This window comes from Lissotriton vulgaris, chromosome 5 (genome assembly GCF_964263255.1).
Source record: "Lissotriton vulgaris chromosome 5, aLisVul1.2, whole genome shotgun sequence".
Lineage (NCBI taxonomy): Eukaryota > Metazoa > Chordata > Amphibia > Caudata > Salamandridae > Lissotriton > Lissotriton vulgaris.
In genome coordinates, this window is record NC_141693.1 from 709930911 (window position 1) to 709951050 (window position 20140).

Below are 20140 nucleotides of genomic sequence, written 5' to 3' on the forward strand. Positions count from 1 at the left end.
CAAGCTGCCATTTCGGATATCTCACTGTCGGACCACGCACATGTGGAGCTTACGTTGCAGGACCCCCTGGCGTGCGGCCCTCGGGAGCGACGCTGGTCCCTCCCACCGAGTGTCCTCCGAGACCCGGACGATGTGAATAGCATCCGCGAAGCCATAGACTCGTACTTCACCGTCAATGATCTGCCCGAGACACCCCTCCAGGTAGTATGGGACGCCTTTAAGGCCACCGTACGGGGGCACATCACGTCCCTAGCGATCGCAAGACGACGGGAGACCCACAAGCTGGAGTCTAAGCTTACGGGTGAAATCAAGCAGGCGGAGGCACGGGACAGGACTCGATCTTCCCTAGCGTCCAGAAGGGAGCTAGCTAACCTCAGGGGACAATTGCGTCTTCTACGCACTAACAAGGCAGAGTACTCCTTGTTAGCGCTGAAGCAAAAATACTATGAGGGCGGAGACAAGGTGGGGCGTATGTTGGCCAGACGGCTGAGAGCGAGAACAGCCAGAGCCCATATCGCTAAACTTCACTGTCAAGATGGCTCCACGGCCGTCACGGAGAAGACAAAACAGGACGCCTTCGTGGCCTACTACACCTCCCTGTACGCGGGGGCACCCACATCGCAGGAGGCGCGAGCGGCGGTCCTAGACGACTACGAGGGGACTCCGTTGCCGCCGGCTTATGCTGCGGAACTGGAGGAGCCCATACTGGAAGAGGAGGTTTCGGCGGCCATTAAGGAACTCCCCACCGGGAAAACCCCGGGACCGGATGGCCTACCGCTGATCTTTTATCAAGTGTTCCAAACCCAGCTCCGTCCTTATCTGCTCAGGCTTTACCGCTCCTTCTCTGACACGTCTGGTCCGTCCTCTGACATGGGTATGGCGGAGATTGCGTTGATCCCGAAACCCGGAAAAGATCCTGCGCTCTGTGCTTCCTACAGACCTATTGCCCTCTTAAATACGGATCTGAAGATCTATACCAAGATACTGGCCAAGCGATTGGACCCCTACATGCCGGGGCTTGTGGACCCGGATCAGGTGGGTTTCATTAGGGACCGACAAGGGGCGGACAATGTACGCCGACTGGCGCACCTGGTGGGCAAGGCACGACACTGGGACATTCCGGCTTGCCTTCTCTCGCTTGACGCGGAGAAGGCCTTCGACCGGGTGGACTGGACCTTCTTGAGGGCGGTGCTCCGGAGGCTCGGTTTAGGTCCTAGAATGATAACTAGCATTATGGCCCCGTACCTTGGGCCGCAAGCCAGGGTCAGAGTGAACGGCCAACTAACACCGCCGCAGATACATAGAGGTACGAGGCAGGGATGCCCGCTCTCGCCGCTCTTGTTCGCCCTCGCGGTGGAACCACTAGCGGCAATGATACGACGCGACCACAGAATACATGGAATAGCCCACGGGGGGAGGGACAACAAAGTGGCGATATTTGGCGACGACTTGATCCTCACTCTCACACACCCCAGTGAATCCCTGCCGGCGCTTCACGAGGTTCTGTGTCTATATGAACAGGCATCGGGCCTCAAAATAAATCATACCAAGTCCTGGGCGCTCAACCTCACTATACCCGCGGATGAGCTCCAACCGCTGAAGGAGACGGTTCCCTACCAGTGGGCGGAGAGCCAAATCAAATACCTGGGCCTCACGCTGACCCCCCACCTGGACTCCTGGTCTTCGGTAAACTGGACGGAGTGTCGTAAAGCGGTTCTAAAGGACCTCCGGAGGTGGAGGCCTCTGATGATTTCCTGGCTGGGGCGCCTAAACGCGGTCAAAATGTCGATTCTGCCAAAAATTTTGTACGTTTTTCAGTGTCTGCCCACCCCGATTCCGCTTCACTGCATCCGGAGCCTCCAGCGAGAGATCACCTCCTTTGTCTGGGGCGGGAAACGCCCCCGGTTCTCGCAGAAAATCCTTATGGAGCCGAGGGACAGGGGCGGCCTGGCATGCCCCAACTTGGTTCATTACTACTGGGCAGCACACCTGCGCTTCGTAGTAGAGTGGGGTGCAAGTGACAAGCACTGGTTCCACATGGACCGGACGGTCACGGGACGCACTATATGGGACCTGCGGTGGCTTCCGAGGGCGGCGCGCTCCAGGAGTGCCTACATAGCAGTCCCTACAAAAATGGTCCTGGACATATGGGACAGGGTTGCCGTGCCCAGGGGCCTCACAACGTTCCCGTCCCCGCACACGCCGATAGCGGGTCACTCGCAATTCCCTCCGGCCCACAGAACCCGTGCGTTTGATGAGTGGACGCGGGAGACTGCAGAGTCATTGGGGACCTTTTCCTCGGGGACTTGCCCAAGACCTGGGAGGACTGCAAGGAGGAGTTCGGACTTCCCCCGTCGGCTGGTTTTCAGCACACCCAACTACGTCATTGGACTGCGGGTGAGGAAGTATACCAGGCTGCCACCAGGGCTTTCACACCCTTCGAAAAGCTGGTGCGCTCTCTCGGGGGCTGAAGAGACTAATTTCGCAAATATACCACATACTACAACACCCTAAGTCAATCCCCGCGCACCCGAACCAGAAGCAATGGCAGCTGACGGCAGGAGCAGACATCGAGCCCTCCCAGTGGAGCAGGCTGTGGCGCGATATACCCAAAATCTACCGCAGCGTCCCGCAGCAGGAAAATGCCTATAAATTGCTCACCCAATGGTACTACACTCCGCTGCGCCTTAGCAAAATGTTCCCTAAAGCCTCGCCGATGTGCTGGAGATGTAGCTCTGCGACTGGTGATTTTGTGCATATATGGTGGGCGTGTCCAACTTTGACAATCTTTTGGAAGGAGGTACTTAGCCATATCAGAGGGGTGCTGAGGTTCCCCATCCCTGAGGAAGTGTCCACAATACTACTCGGCATTTACCCTAGCACACTTAAGGCACTTACCCGCAGCGACTGGGTACTCGCACTCCACATGCTAGGTGCGGCTAAGCAACTCATAGCCCTGTATTGGAAACGTACTGAAGCGCCGCCCATAGCATCCTGGTTTGCACGCCTTTGGCAGGTACTCGCGCTGGAACTGCTCACGGCTAGGCTACAGCTGAGAGACACACGCTTTACAGCAGTTTGGAAACCCCTAGTGCGATACCTCTGTTCGGTACAACATGCACGATACATGCCCCCTAGACTCCGCACGCTACGCCTCTTTGAGGACGCCATTGTCCCTGCGGATCCTGCCAGGCTGTGTCCTTGAGTGTTAGGCACACTACGGTGTCCCGCGCAGCAGCGCAAGGCCCCCCACTTTGCCCCCAGACACGCCACCCACAGCCACTATCCATTCCCCTCTCTCTACTCTCTGACCACAGATTCTCTTGCTCCGTCTCCTTTCTTCCTTCCTACTTGCCACTCTGGCCTTCGTCTCGCTCTGAGACAGATGTGCCCTGTTGGGCTGTTTACTACAGTTGGGCTAGTTGCCTGCTACCTACCTCCCATGCATAGTGGGCGTATGCCCGCATGTGATGAGCTTTTGTCTACTCCTCCATAAGCCTCGCGGCCGGCTCTCCTGAGAGAGTTGTAGGCATGGCGCTGTGTTAAGGCTTTGAGCCGGCTCCAGTTGATACGCAAGCATAAGAACTATTGCAAACGCGGCCGGCCTCTACAAGAGGTTGTAGGCTTAACGCTGTGTTTCAGATGAATAAATGTGGCCTGTATGGGCCTGGACAAAAAAAACGCAAATATACATAAACTATCCAATCGAGTTCCTACATTTAAGCAGCAATTTCAAGAACTTTTCCATAATGCGTATGACATCCCTGTCCTCTAACTGTTGTAATCGGTCAAAAGCATCTTTACAAGACCTCAAGCCCCATTTCTTCAATAATGGTCTCAATAAAGATTTTCTAGGGGCTACATAGTATTTACAAAACAGTATGGAATGGATGTTCGATTGAGGTGAAATGTCATCACATGGGCAGGGGCACAAATTTCGGGGCCAGTCATTACAGGAAGGAAATGTTATTAGGCGAAAAAAGGAGCCCAGTCTAAGTCTGGAGAGAAGCATTCTAGTAAAGCAAGAAAAGTCAGTGGAGAGGTACAGTTGAAGCCCCTTAGTCAAGGTAATCCTTTGAAAGTCCAGGATTGTTTTCTTGAGTTTTTGAATAGCCCACCTCTTGGCTTCCAGGTGGTCCATTAGAAGCTTTCTCAGAGCTTTCCTTGAAATGTGCTCCAGAGTCAAAGGGTCAGTATAAAACTCTGGTCGACCAATATCGCAGAACACACTTTTAACATATGCCAACCACTTTGTATGTTTCACCCCCTCCAACTTTTGATTTTCCAAAATTATTTCTCGATTTAATGCAGTCTCAGTGGTAGTCCAGATCTTATGCCACAAAAGAAGGGGCTCGGTTTTAATTACATCTGAAATGAAAGGTAGCCCTAACTCTATGTGGATCATATAGGTGGCTTCGGTATCCCTAATAGATACCTTAGAAACTGATTTTCCACTATCTGGATGGGTAAAGTGTTATCGATCCCCCAGAGACCGGCCCCATAGATTGCCGTTGAGACACATTTAGCTTTATAAATGGTGATAAGCTGCTTTACTGGTCTCCCCCCTATTTTACTGGCAAAGTCTCGAAGCGCCCCAATCGCTCTTGTAAAAGCAAGTTTCCTAGCTTTAACGGCAGACTGCCAGGTCACCTTTCTGTGGACGCAGATGCCCAGATATGGGAAATGTTCAACTGTATCTATTTTTTGACCTTCAATGAATATGGGACATGGGATTTTCTTTATTCCCTTACTGCGTGCCATGGAGAATGTCTTACCAATATTCACTTTCAGGTCCCTTTCATGCATAAAGTGAGTAAAAGCGGTGACTGCCCTTTGCAGCCCCAATCTTGTTTGAGACAAGTCAAGTCAAAGTCCACTTTATTCGATTAATTAAAATCATAAAAGTATTCTACAACAAATATCATACGTTCATATATCTTAAAAACAGTTAATACAGTATTAAACAGTAGATAGAATTTAAAAAACAAGTTAAAAAGGCATTATTTACACAGAATTCTTTGCAGTTTGCACTCAACATTACAGTAAACATGAATTCAAGTATCTATCCTCAGTTGTGAATCCAATCTTAACCTTGATCTCTTACATCTAACAGATGCAGCCAAAAAACTAGCGGTGCAATACATAATCAAAGGGGAATGCAACATCTGTAAATATAACAGCGCAGGCTTGTACTGCGTGAAGCCCAACTCCCTCAGAATTGATTTTAAATATCGAGTACGGGGTTCGTGATAAAAGGAACAGAAGAACAAAAAATGCGCATTATCCTGAGGGGAAAAACCATCACATTTGCATGGGGACGAGTCCTCGAGCTTACACCAGTCTTTCTCGTCCCGCAGAACCATATAAATTTGGTTAAAACGGAATTTGGACAGTAGCCACCTATGAAAAGAATTAGTGACCACTGCCAAATAAGGAGCCAACTCAAAAGATGGGGTTATCAATACATGAGCCCTCACAGAGGGTTTACATAATTCATCCGCTTCACGCTCGGCCATACGTAATCTGATGAAATTGTTCTTAACCCACAACAAATCTGCTTTACACAGGGATTCTGGTTTGAGACAATATAGCCGCATCGTCAGCATACAACAGGATTGGGACGGCGTGGTCCCCCACTTTCGGATAGTCACATTCAATGTTTTTCAGATGGTCACCGACGGCATTTATATAGAGAGAAAAAAGCAGGGGGGGCTAAAATGCACCCCTGCCTCACCCCTCTAGTAATAGTGAATCTTGGAGAACACTCCCCCCTCAGTCCATACCGCACCCTGGCCCCCGCATCTCTATACAAATTAATGATAAAATTGAGGATAGATGGATTCATCCCCAAATGCTCAAGGACTTTCCATAACTGTTCATGGACCACGCAGTCGAAAGCTGAGCTCAAGTCTATAAATGTTACAAAGAGGTTACCCTTTTTAGCCTCCATGTATTTTAACATAAGGAAGTATAAATTAAAGCTCTGTTCAACTGTGCCCCTTCCAGTTCGAAAGCCATATTGAAGTCTGGAAAGAACATCCACCTCCTCAGTCCAGTTGTGGATACGTTTTAAAATAATACGTCCCGCAACCTTCATTAGTGAGTCAAGCAGGGAGATAGGCCGATAACAAGATGGTAAATGCCTATCTCCTTTTTTATATATGGGTACCACAATGGCCTCTGCCCAAGTTGGAATTTGACCATGAGCATTAGCAGAGTTCTAGGCAGAGGTTAGTAATGGGGCCCAAAGATCTATTTCCGCTTTGAAGGCATCCACTGGAATGGCGTCTGGGTTAGGAGCCTTCCCAGCAGGGCTCTCTCTTATAGCGAACGTGACCTCCTCACATGAAAAGACAATGTTAGAAGGACCCTTTCTCAGGTCCATTGTAGTGCTATTAGAGGAGGGAATAGAATCCGATGGAGAAATGTTAGAAGAACTAGGTCTACTGTATAGCTGTTGAAAGTAGGCGGCCCATGTATCTCCATCGATTGCAAGGTCCAACCTCCTCTCAGGCATTATGACCCATGGGAGTGGGGTATTTACAAATTTCCAAAATGCTGAGGAATCGCGGCTTTCACAGGTTGACAACAGGGTCCGCCAGGCTTCCGCCTTCAGAGATTTTTTTCCAACTATTTATAGCAAGACGGTATCGAAGTCTAGCCTGACGTATCTCCATGGGTAACTTTGGATTCGAATGTAAAGCTTTCTTCAACAATTTTAGGGCTCTAGTGCAGTCTTTGTCGAACCACCCTTTAGGAATAATAGGGCCTGGCTTAAACTGGCGGGTAAGTAGCTTTTTTAAACTTTCCTGTATTTTTAAAAAAGCTTCAAGGATTGTTTGAGGCTGTTCAGTCAGGGACAAACACGTGTGTACCTCCTCCCACCTCAGCTTCAAGAGATTTTTAAGGAGACTAGCTGGATCAGTTTTTTCCCATTTTAGGGTATAGCCATTTGTTGCCCCTATTTTGATAGGTTGCTCGTAACTTATAGGGGGAATGTTATGTCGATTTGTGGAAGGCGATAACAAAATAGAGAGGGTCAGGGGGTAATGGTCACCATATGTATGATCAAGGGTATCCCAAGAGGATATAAGGGAAGCATGCATCTTTGAGAAGAGAACAAAATCAATGGTAGAGTTTGCTGCTCTTCCATGGAAGGAAGGTTTAAATGGTCTCGGTGGAGAGCATATGTCATTTGCGAACGCTAAATTAAAAGAAGCTATAAAATTATTTAATACTTCCCCTGTTTTTGTGTGTGAGAAATGGTTTAAGATATCATCATCAGTTTCATTTTCTTGGGTGGAAGAAAACTCACACAAACCCCTTGAGGCGAATTGGCAAGTATGACAATTAAAATCGCCCATAAACGCAATCGCACACTCACCCCCACACCGCTCTTTAATTGAAATGACGACATGGAACAATTCATGTAGGACTTTCTCCGAACCCTGTAGAGGCATATTATTATAAAAATTGATTATTAATAAACTCAATGATAGGCCTAATTGAATGGCAATTATTTGGTAGTAATCCCTAAGAAGGTGTTTCCGAATCCTCAATCCTATACCAACACTAACACATACACAAACCCCCCCTATGTCTGCCTTGCATGCTCTCTATCGCTGGTGAATGAAAGGTCTGAAAACCCAATAGATGTGTCGGGGTTTGCACCCAGGTCTCCTGGAAACACAAACCTGAGAAGGAATTGACCACATCCAGCCATGATGGTTGAACAATTTTTGAGGAAATGCCAGCCACATTCCAACTGAGAATCTGTAGTTTGGAAGATGTTTGTCGATTCTCCAAGTGGATACAGGAAGTATTTATAGTATTTGACTGGTGGACATGAGGCAATATAGTTATTGAATTCGTGGTGTTTGCCCCGCTTACTAGCTTTTTTTCTCCTGGCTTTGTGCACCAGAGATCTCCACTTAAAGATGGTACGTTGGAGGATATGCCAGGTACATCCCCCTTCACATAGTTATCTGCAGCAGGTAAGGAGAGTCATTCAATGTCATCCAAACCGCAAAGCGGGGTGTACTGATTGTAGCAAGGAAGATTCCATGAGGGAGTTATAGGTGGTAAGTGTTGGCCATATACAGCAAAGTCATGTACAGGGGGTGGAGGAAGTATATTTTCCATAATTCCATGTCTAGGGGGGTAGGAGTTATAAGGTAATCTTTGGTGCCGGGGGAAGGAAAAATTGTCATAGTACCGTTTAGGACGAAACGTTTTTCGGGGCATTAGAGCTTCAGGGTAAAAGTAGGATAGGACTTTGGGTGTAATCGAGCCTCTGTTAAAGTCTGAAAACCAGTCCCTAATATGCGCGATGACACTAGGGTCTTTGAAAGTGATAATTACTATGTCGCCCTCTATGTCTTTGGGGCGTACTCCAACCCAGTTAGTTCGTCGCACAGTGATAATTTCGCCATTTATGTGGGGTGGCAATGGACTGTTGTTTTTTAGCCAATAGATGACTTTATTCTTTAGGCTAGTGTGGTTTTCGTAAGATCCTGATGATAAGGGCAAAACCCCTGTTAGTACAATATCATTATGTGAGGCAGCTGGAGGTAGGTCCACGTTTCTTTCACGTGGAGCTCTTGTGGGTTTAAAACCAACCTTATTCTTGTCCAGTGTGGGCTTTATGTTCCCCATTCTGGCTGATTCCATAAGAGAATTTATTTGGGAAGACTGTGACTGTTGGTTTAAAGGCGGTTTTGTTGGGGCGGAGGAAACTTTATTAGCTGGCTTTAATTTAGTAGAAGAGGCTTGTGTGATGGGAGTTTTTACTACAGGTATGTTTTTAACCTTATTTAAAAAAAAATCTGTCTCCTTTATATTAGGTGGTTTAGCTATATCCTTACTAGTTGAGGTTTTTAAAGTAGGACATTCCATAAGGGTGTCCAGTTGGGCACCTAATCTCTTGACTCTCTCTACTATTGGGAGTAGTAAGGCTTTCAGTAAGTGTTCCATCGCATCTACAAAGTCTTTTATGGAAGGTGGAACATGAGAGGGAATTATTTTTACAGGTGCATTAGATGCCCCTTCAAGTATTTGAAGTAGTTCTTTTGTAAGTGAGTCTTTGGAAGGCAATAATTTGCGGGCGGAGATGTCTGTGTTACCCAAACCTCTTTTCCTGCGTTTTTTCGGAGGTGAGCGAATAATTTCCTGTTTCTTTTTTGGGGGGTTAATAACAGTCAAAGTCTTTGGGGCCACAAGTAGAGGAGTAGATGTTTGGATTTGCGTTTGCTGTTCGACATCCAAGCAAATTTGTGCCCCAATGAGGCTTGAACTAGCATGCTCAAGAGCCTTAGGAGTTATGGGGGTGTCAAGATCGATAATTGGATTACTGCTAGGGAGGGGTAGGTCAAGTTGAGTGGCAGCGGATGTATCATTTTTAGGGGACGAGCTGACCTGAAATATTAAGGGAATATTCTCCGTATTAAACAGATCAGCGTCTGTATTTTCCATGGAGGCGTTATCCAGATGTGAACCATGGGTAACCTTGGGAGAAGAGTCAATTGCAGTGTTTTTAAGTTGCTCGATGGAAAGGCGACGAGCAGCCTGGCGCTCTGCCAGAGCCATGTCTCTGTCGACTTCAGCAATAGCTCTTGTGAAGAATTTATCCAAGGGACCCAAGATGGAAACGCCTACCCTAGGTGGAAGATCGGCCGCAGTAGGTGTTGACATATCTGGTACTGTTTGGTAATATACGATGTGTGTCTAGACGACCATGTATGAGATGACACACGTTAGAGGGTACGCCAAGCCGAGCCTTGTCTGGCCGTAGAGGGCCCGCCCTTTGCCTGGGCTTAGCCCCGGGCGCTCCCGCGCAGCGGGACCAGGAGGATTTATGTAGGGTCCGTGTGAGAGGGGAGGGGCGTGCAGGGAGAGCGGCCCAGGTGTTGGCTGTTGGGTCTGGTGGGCGCTCCTGGGACTTGAAGTCCTGCGCCCGCCCTCACTCGCAGCCCTGCACGAGACTACACCCACTGACACCGCCTCTGTTGAAGGGCGGCAACCTCCACACACGACTCCCGGTGAGATGCTGGCAGGCAAGGGCTCCCACACGAAGCGGGACCCGCGAAGCGGGTTCCGCGAGCAGCAGCGCCAAAGGAAAGTTGCAAAAGCTCTGGGTCCCGGCGTGAGCACAAGGTAAGAGCGTCCCAACAATCTGCCTGAGTCAATGGTATTTGAAGATGATGATGGTGGGGAGGGGCGTGCAGGGAGAGCGGCCCAGGTGTTGGCTGTTGGGTCTGGCGGGCGCTCCTGGGACTTGAAGTCCTGCGCCCGCCCTCGCTCGCAGCCCTGCACGAGACTACACCCACTGACACCGCCTCTGTTGAAGGGCGGCAACCTCCACACACGACTCCCGGTGAGATGCTGGCAGGCAAGAGCTCCAACACGAAGCGGGACCCGCGAAGCGGGTTCCGCAAGCAGCACCGCCAAAGGAAAGTTGCAAAAGCTCTGGATCCTGGCGTGAGCACAAGGTAAGAGTGTCCCAGAAGTATCTTACTGATGCTATAACACAGATAAATCACCATTTATGTCTAAAATACCCTGTTTGCTTCAATTGTATCATAACCATTTGGGCTTTCAAGAAAGATGACAAGCTTCAGCAGTATCATTGACCGTTGATAATGTAATATGTTAAGAGGTAGATTTCCAGTAAGGTATTTGGATTAATATACAGCAAAATTCAGAAACAGACTAAATAAAAAAGCTGAGATTATTTATGAAGCGGTCTTCAAATATTTGGTTTTGATCGAAACCAACTGGACTGCTCATTGACCTCACTTACATGCACATAATACATAATGTATAATACAGAAGACAAGCATTCATAGGAAATATAGTCTGTGCTTACTTTGGAAAGCAGAGTTGATGCTCTCATTCTGGTTTCCTCCATACCTCCCTCATCGGCTGGACTTATATTTTCTAACAGTTTAGTTAACAGGGGAAATAACACCTGCGAGATGAATCCCAAGACAAAAATAATTAAATAAAAATAGCGCCGGAAAAGAGGCAGCACACGTGTATTGCAACAAAGAAAGCAAGGCAGATTAAACGAGGGATAACAACATTCTTACCATTTTCACAGCATCGCCTCCTGTGCTTTTTCCAGTACCACCTGTAAGTCTGTTAGCACTCACTTCAAGGCTAGCAAGCATGGCCTTCAATGAATGCCAAGATAAACTGAACACCACTGCCTGTCCACCGGAGACCATAAGCAGCAGACTGGCTCCAGAGGCCACCTCACCACCCCTTTACCTCCTTGACACTCTGACACAACCAACCACATCAGTCCATCTCATTCTGCTCTGCAAACTTCCAGTAGAAGAAGCCTCTGTGCCGCACAATTGGTGCGCGGCGCCACACTATGCATCCAGCAGGACACTACAGTGGCCATATGTCCTTTGAGTGAGAGGCCTCCAGTAGCAGTTCTACTAAGGTGGTGAGCTTCTGACTGATGTGAGGAATTTATTTTACCCATCCCAGAAGAGCTATGTTTGGAGTTGGATTTATACTCATGCCAATGATTTTGTGCAGCGTTTGTTGACCAAAAAGTGTGTTTCCCCCTGCTAGATGAACAAAGTACCAAAGTACACTTCATATGCTCCTCATGAGTCACAACACTTATCAAGTTTTAGGCCCATTTATGTATTCCCACATATCGTCAGTTAGGGAGTTGTCTAAATCGTGCTCTCAGCCAGCTCTTACAGAGGTTGCACAGGTAAGTATTACCTCCCGCATATCTCTTTATATCTTGGTGATTAGCTTTCTGGGGGTTTCAACATTAATTGATAGTTGGAGGGGTTTTGAATGCTTCTTTTCCAGGGGGAAATTGTGTGTTATATGTTTACTTATTGATGTTAGCTTAGGAAAGCATGAATCAGAGTGATCTTAGCATCTGAAGGAGCAAGTAATTTTAAAGAGACATTGGGAGGGCAAACATGAAAAAAAGGAAAAGAACTGAGTAGAACACAGAGGGAGAAATGGAGAAAAGAATGAAGAGAAACAACAGCAGAAAAAAACATACAGAGTGGGGTGTGATAAAGAATTAATGTGGAACATAATAAACAATACTAAACAGGAGGAAAATAATATATCACAGTATAAGGGAAGGAATGAGAAAAATCATCAAAAGATAGCAACCCAGAGGAAAGGTGAAGAAAAGAAGAGGCTGCCAACAAAAGGAAGCAGCTTGAAATGAAGAGCAGAAAATGAGCGGAAAGTGAAAGTAATGAAAATAAAAAGTAAGTAGAGGTAAAATGCAGAAGCCTTGTGTGCTACAGGTAAAATAGGAGTAAGATACAAGCAGGGGGTGATACACCTAATGCAGAGTAGTGTGTGCAAATTATCATCCTACAACTCTAACTCTGGTGAAATAGTTCTGTAGCTAATGTACTGCCTAAAGCCATTAATGTGTAGGCTGCTGGTCACCAGTCCTCGTGCCAGCTCCCCCTGCGGCCTGTCCTATCTTTACTGTACTTGTAAATATACCACTTACTACAAATTTTCAGTTAAAAACTAAATTGTTGTGGTGGTCAAAGGAGGCACAAGATGACATCTGCCTCTGTATATTTTTGTTGGGTTGCTTACTCCATGTTGTTATGTTTGCCAGCCATTGTATGTTGTGCTGATTGTCTGAGACTGAGGTACAGTTGTTGCAGCCTTCAGCATCTTCCTTGCAGTCTGTGCTAATAGATGTGTGTCACATTGGTGCTGCAGTTTGTATTATTTCTCTGCATGTTGCACTCATGAGGTGTGGTTGTGTTAGTGTGTGTGTCTGATCTATGCCCACCTCTAATTGATGCACAAGTTACTACTTGTGTAACGATATATCTGTAAGAGACATTAGTTAGTGATAGATTCCTTACCTTAGAATATCCCCAGGCGTCAGACTGGATCCGGAAACTTTTACGTAGCAATACCCCTGCGCGTCGGTAGGCGTCGTCTGCGGATCCGCGTCCGTCGTCTGCGTCGTGAGCGCCGGAATGACGTCGTCGGAGTACTTAGACGCCGCCCATGCGCGCTGACGTCAGTTCTGATACACAGCATTTCCGTGCCAGATACGCAGAGCCATGAGAGAACCAACACTGGTGCCATGAAACTAGGGCCCTGAAAAGGGATGACCTTAACCCTAGATATCGGTTCGCAGAACGGGGAGGATGGGTGGGTCTGTAAGGAATCTATCACTAACTAATGTCTCTTACAGATATATCGTTACACAAGTAGTAACTTGTGCATCTGAAAGAGACACGTTAGTGATAGATTCCTTACCTTAGAATAGATACCCCAGCAATACCAACCCCGGTGGTGGGTCTGCGAACCAACATCACACCAGAAAGTCCTGGAGGACGGAACGGCCAAAGAAGCCATCCCTCCGGACTTGACTGTCTAGGCAGTAGTGTCTTGCGAACGTGTGCAGCGAGGCCCACGTAGCTGCCTGGCAAATGTCCTGTAAGGGGACTCCTCGGCCCAGGGCAGTTGTTGTCGCCGTGGCCCGAGTGGAGTGAGCCCGCAACCCAGCAGGGGGCTCCTTCCTCGCCATGGAGTAACATGCTTGAATACACAAGATGATCCACCTTGAAATGGTCCTCTTGTGTACAGCCTTTCCCTTCTTCGCGCCCACGTAACCAACAAAGAGTTGGTCATCCACCCGGAATTGGCGTGTGCGATCTAGATAATAGGAGAGCGCACGTTTTGGATCCAGACGGTGGAGCCTCTCTTCCTCTTTCAAGGGATGCGGAGGCGGAAAGAAGGTGGGCAAAGTGATGACTGCCCGATGTGGAAGGCCGTGACAACCTTGGGCAGAAAGGAAGGTCGTGTACGTAACACCACCTTGTCAGGATGAACAGATAGGAAAGGTGGAGAAGAAGAAAGAGCCTGGAGCTCACTCACTCTCCTGGCAGAGGTGATGGCAACCAGGAAGTCAGTTTTCAACGTGAGAAGACGGAGAGGACAGTCATGGAGTGGCTCAAAGGGAGCACACATCAGATAAGTGAGAACAAGATTCAAGTCCCACTGGGGCATCACGAAGGGAACATGTGTGTGATGCCCTTCAGAAATCTGCTTACAAAGGGGGACTTGAATAAAGAAGGCTGATCAGGTAGCCGTAAGAAGGCGGAAAGAGCAGAAAGGTACCATTTAAGAGTGCCCAGAGCAGAGCCCTGCTGGGCAAGGGAAAGAAGAAAGAGCAGCACTTCCGAAAGGGGTGCAGAGAGAGGATCCACAGCCTTTGCTGTGCACCATGCCACAAATCTGTTCCACCTGCAGGCGTATACCGACTTTGTGGAGGGACGCCTGGCTGCCAGAATGATATCACAGACTTCAGGAGGCAAGTCAAATGGCCTCAACTGTCGCCGCTCAATCTCCAAGCTTGTAGGTGGAGACTGGACAGGTTCGGGTGCAGCACCGTCCCCTGCTGCTGCGACAGAAGGTCCTCCCGAAGAGGCAGACGAATCGGGGGATCGACTGACATGCTGAGTAGCTCGGGATACCAGTATCTTCGTGCCCAATCCGGAGCCACAAGGATAACCTGGGCCCGGTCGCGCCTGATCTTCTTCAGCACTCTGGGCATTAGTGGTATAGGCGGAAAGGCGTACAACAGACCGCAGCTCCACTCGCGACGAAAAGCGTCTCCGAGCGAGTGCTGCCTTGGAAATTCCAACGCGCAGAACTGATGACATTGCGCGTTCTCTTCTGTGGCGAATAGATCTAACCAAGGCTCTCCCCACTGCTGAAAGAGACCTTGCGCCACGTCCGAGTTCAGACGCCATTCGTGATCCATCATGCACCGACGGCTGAGTTCGTCCGCCCTGGCATTCAGAGAGCCTGCCAGGTGTTGAACCACCAGGGTCACGCCCTGATGTTCCAGCCATTGCCAGAGGCGCAGAGCCTCCTGGCAAAGGGTCCACGACCCCACTCTGCCTTGTTTGTTGCAGTACCACATGGCGGTGGTGTTGTCGGTGAACACTTGCACTGCACTCCCCCGAACAGAGGGGAGGAATGCTTTCAGAGCTAGACGAATCGCCCGCAGCTCCAACATGTTGATATGGAGCCGGGACCCCGCCGGAGACCAGAGGCCTCTGATCTCCGCCTCTCCCATGTGGCCTCCCCAGCCCTGGAGGGACGCGTCCGTCACAACTACGTGCTCCGGGTGGGGTAGGGAGATTGATCTGCCACTGACCCAGTCGAGGTCCGTGAGCCACCACTGCAGTTGTCTCGCAGTGCCCTCCGAGATCAAGACATGATCGGACAGGTTGCCCTGATGCTGGGCCCACTGAAACTTCAGGTCCCACTGCAGAGCCCGCATCCGCCACCTGGCGTGATGCACCAGAAGGATGCAGGAGGCCATCAGCCCCAGAAGCCGCAGTGTCAACCTGACTGAGACTCGGGATAGCGGCTGGAAGATGGGAACCAGAGCCTGAATATCCCGAACCCGCTGTTCGGGCGGGAAAACCCGAAACTGCGCCGAGTCGAGAATCGCTCCGATGAAGAGGAGCTTCTGAGAGGGACACAGGTGTGACTTCGGCACATTGATGGAGAACCCCAGCAAGTGCGAGGTCGGCCGTAGTCTGGAGGTGGGTGACGACTACCTGGGGCGAGCCCGCCTTCAACAACCAGTCGTCGAGGTAGGGGAAGACTGATACCCCCTGCCTGCGCAGATGAGCTGCGACCACCGCCATCACCTTCGTGAACACCCGTGGGGCGCTGGTAAGGCCGAAGGGGAGCACGGTAAACTGAAAGTGCTCTTGGCCTACCGTGAACCGCAGGTAACACCGGTGGGCCGGCAGGACGGGGATGTGAAAATAGGCGTCCTACAGGTCCAACGCTACCATCCAGTCTCCCGGGTCCAGGGCAGCCAGTACCTGAGCCAAAGTCAGCATCTTAAGCTTCTCCTTCCGGAGGAAGCCATTGACGTTCCGCTGGTCCAAGATAGGGCGTAGGCCCCCTTTGCCCTTCTTGGGCACCAGAAAGTAGTGGGAGTAACATCCACACCCTACTTCTGGCCCAGGAACGCGCTCGATGGCCCCCTTGGCCAAGAGTGCCGTGACTTCCTCTTGCAGAAGTTGCAAGTGATCCCCCGACACACGGTGGCATTGCGGTGGCATGGATGGAGGGGATGCCTCGAAGGGGAGGGAGAAGCCCCTTCGGACAATCTGCAGCACCCACCTGTCCGAAGTGACTGTGCGCCAGTGGGAGAGGTGATGGCGAGCCCGTTTCCACGTCCGCCACTGCGCTGCTGGACATTCTGCGGTGCGTGGCTGACGGTACGTGGTGGGGCGCCCCTTCCGTGGCCACGAAAGGAGCGAAAGGCACCCGTTTGCTGGCGTGGGGCCGTGAGACCCAAGGACTTTGCCGTAGCCCTGGAGTCCTTGAAACGTTCCAGCGCATGGTCTGCCTTGTCGCCGAAGAGGCAACGGCCATCAAACGGCATGTCCAGGAGTGTGGCCTGGACATCGGCCGAGAAGTTGGCGTGGCGTCGAACCGCCACTGTCGTTGCAATCGCCCTGCCCAGTGAGTCCGTTGTATCCAGCCCACACCGGATAGAAAAGCGTGCTGCATCTCGGCCGTCCGCAAGGGCTTGGCCGAGTTTAGCCTGGACCTCCTCCGAGCATTGTGGCAGCACCTCCGCAACCGTGTCCCACAGAGTGTGGGTGTAGCGGCCCAAGAGACAGGCGGTATTCACAGACCGCAGCCCTAAGCTAACAGACAAGAAAACCTTCTTCCCGAACTGTTCGTATCTCTTGGATTTCCTTTCAGGCGGGGCCGACGGGAATGCGGTCTGGGAGTTTGAGGCCTGGATGACCAGACTCTCGGGGGTGGGATGGGTGGACAAAAAGCATGGGTCGCCCGGGGCCGGGGGGTAGCATCTGGCCACGTTCCTATCCACAGGCGGGCCTGTGGCGGGCTTGGACCAAGTGCCCACAAGAACGTCACACCAGGCCTCATTGAACGGCAGCAGGGGCTCCACGGAGCTTGACTGCGGTTTGAGGACCTCCGTGAGGAGATTAGTCCTGACGGCCGCGACAGGGAGCTTAAGGTTTAAGGCCTTAGCTGCCTTCGTCAACACTACGCTATAAGTAGAACCCGCCTCCGAAGCCACAGTCGGAGGTGAGTTAAATCCAGTGTCTGGCGATGTGTCAATACAACTGGCCTCCCCAAGCTCATATGTCCAGTCCTGCTGCGACTGGCAATCGAGTGCCAGAGGGTCCTCGGACCCCTCCCAATTTTCCTCATCACCTGTGTCCTGAAAACCAGGATTAGCAGACAGGGCCTCCTCGTGGAGATAAAAATCCCCAAAGGCTGTCGGAATCGGCGCCCAGCGGTGCCCTTCCGGCGCCTGAGTAGGACCGCAGGAAACATTGGGGGCGGCACCCACGTTGGCCGCCAGGAGCGACACCTGAAGGGACGGCGCCGGCGAGGTCGTAAGGTCGAACGGCGAGGTCCCGGATCCGGAACCGGATCCGGTGAGGTCCTGCGGCGCCGAGATCGAAGTCGCCAGCGGCGTCGGAGCCGAAGCACCCGACGGCGTCGGGGCCGAAGCGCCCGACCCGGAAGGACCTCCAGACGGAACCGATCGGCCCGAAGGCGCCACGGGAACCGACTGAGGAGGAGGGAGGGCCCTCATGGCCATGAGGTACCTCTCGACTTCCTCCGGCGTCGCGCCGTGCCCAGGGACCCGAAGGTGTGGGGCAGGTGGCGACGCTTGCGACTCCCGCGGAGCCGCGTGGGCGGTGTTGCCCGGCCCATGGCCGCATCGTGCGAGCGTCGGGGCAGGTCGGAGGATCGATGACGTCGCTCCGACCTCTCATGCCTCTTACCTGAGGACTTGGAACCAGACGATCGGTGTCCACTTCCGGAGATTCGATGACTCTGACCTCGCGACCTTCCCCTCTACCTCCCGTGGGACCGGGACCGGGACCTGGAGCGGCGCGGGCCGACTGCCTCAGCTCGAGTCGCTTGCGGGACCGCTCCCACTTAGCCTTCGACGTCAGGGCCCGGCAGTTGGAGCAGGTCCGATCGTCGTGGTCGAAGCCTAAGCACTTCAGGCACCGGCGATGGGGATCCGTGACCGACATGAGTCGATCGCACTTCGAGCAAGGCTTGAACCCGGGCATCCCTGGCACCGATAGAGTCGAGAACTCGACAAAAATGAGAGATCAAAAGATCAAAAAAGTTCAGTAAAAAATTGACTGGGGGTAGAGCTTCTTCCGGATCTGCGCTAGCTGGCGCGGAAAAAAGACGAACTGACGTCAGCGCGCATGGGAGGCGTCTAAGTACTCCGACGACGTCATTCCGGCGATCACGACGCCGACGGAGGACGCGGAGCCGCAGACGACGCCTACCGACGCGCAGGGGTATTGCTACGCATAAGTTTGCGGATCCAGTCTGACGCCTGGGGATATTCTAAGGTAAGGAATCCATCACTAACGTGTCTCTTTCAGATGCTAGTGTTACTGGTGCTTGTATTGGTGTGTGGACAAAATATCGAAAACACAAATATGGTGGGACAGAATATCGTGTCAAAAATATCGAGGACAAGAATATTGTGAAGGTCATTTCTTATGGGTAAGTAAAGTTTTACTGCAAAAAACTCTACATGTATGTACTTTGACAATATATATAAATATCTTCAAGGTATGTAGATCTGGAGTTAAGAATAGGAGATTAATACCTATCTATTTGCACTTACCTACTAATATTCTTGTCTTAGATATTTTTGACACATATTCTGTCCACACGATATTTGTGTGTTCGATATTCTATCAGTCAACCCTTGTGTTCTGTTGCCACTATGCTTATACACGAGGTGTGCCCATACGCAAAGAAAGGGGAAACAAAAGTTCACTCTCACCAATACATTACTCTCTCACCCTATACCTCGCTCAATATATTCCCTACCTTCACTCTGACTCATCCGAACATCACACTACAAGTATCTCCAAAGTAACACTTTCAAGACTCAATTCACCTCTATCCCTCCCCAGCTAACCCCAAACGTTATTTTATTACTATGATCTCCCAAACAAACCTTTCTAAATTCTTCCCTCATGTATCCCTCCCTTAACTCATCCCAAACCTCATCTTACTACTATGATCTCCCAAATAACACTCTCTAGACTCTTCCCTCTTCTATCCCTTCATTATCCTATTCAATCCAACTAACAAACTCACATGTCCACCCAGACACAATAACTCATAGTTCCCTTTACTAATCCACCATTAATCCTTTTGGGTTCTGGAGTAGTGTGCTACTCGCCAAAAAGTGCTTTGACACCTCATCAGGGGTAGTAAGCACTATGTACATACAATTACAAATTATCAGTACGTCCACAGCTGGCTTTAGCTACCATAGTGATACATATCTTCAGCCTCAAGACTGCTGGGCGAGTAAAAAGAGCAAGCATGATCAGAGAAGCTACTGAGACCACTGAATGCACGTGCTAGATGCACAAGTTCCTTACCTTCGGTAACAATATATCTGTAAGAAACAGTAGTTAGTATTAGATTCCTTACCTTAGAATATCCCCAGGCGTCAGACTGGATCCGTAGCAGTACCCTTGCGCGTCGGTAGGCATCGTCTGCGTCGTTGGCGCCGGGATGACGTCGCCGGAGTACTTAGACACCACCCTCGCGCGCTGACGTCAGTTCTTATACATAGCTTTTCCGCGCCAGAAACGCAGAGCCATGATAAAAACAAACACTGGTGCCATGAAACTAGGGCCCTGAAAGGGGATGACCTTAACCCTAGATATCGGTTCGCAGAACGGGGAGGATGGGTGGGGCGGTAAGTAATCTAATACTAACTACTGTTTCTTACAGATATATCGTTACCGAAGGTAAGTAACTTGTGCATCTGAAAGAAACATGATAGTATTAGATTCCTTACCTTAGAATAGATACCCCAGCAATACCAACCCCGGTGGTGGGCCTGCGAACCAATAATCACACCAGAAAGTCCTGGAGAACTGAACGGCCGAAAAAGCCATCTCTCAGGACTTGGCTGACCAGGCATTAGTGTCTTGCAAACGTGTGCAGCAAGGCCCACGTAGCTGCATGACAGATGTCCTGCAAGGGGACTCCCCGACCCAGGGCAGTAGTAGCCGCCGTGGCCCTAGTGAAATGGGCCCTC

General features: G+C 50.3%; 1 protein-coding gene across 6 annotated transcripts in view; it reads right to left on the bottom strand.

Moving 5' to 3' along the window:
- GBF1 (golgi brefeldin A resistant guanine nucleotide exchange factor 1) overlaps positions 1-20140 on the bottom strand; it is a 2509897-nt gene that overhangs the window by 310106 nt on the left and 2179651 nt on the right. For all 6 annotated transcript variants that reach the window (XM_086922141.1, XM_086922138.1, XM_086922142.1 and 3 more), the window contains exon 36: positions 10865-10966. In XM_086922141.1, the coding sequence (XP_086778267.1) occupies positions 10865-10966 (102 nt within the window). The remainder of the gene's footprint in view (positions 1-10864; positions 10967-20140) is intronic.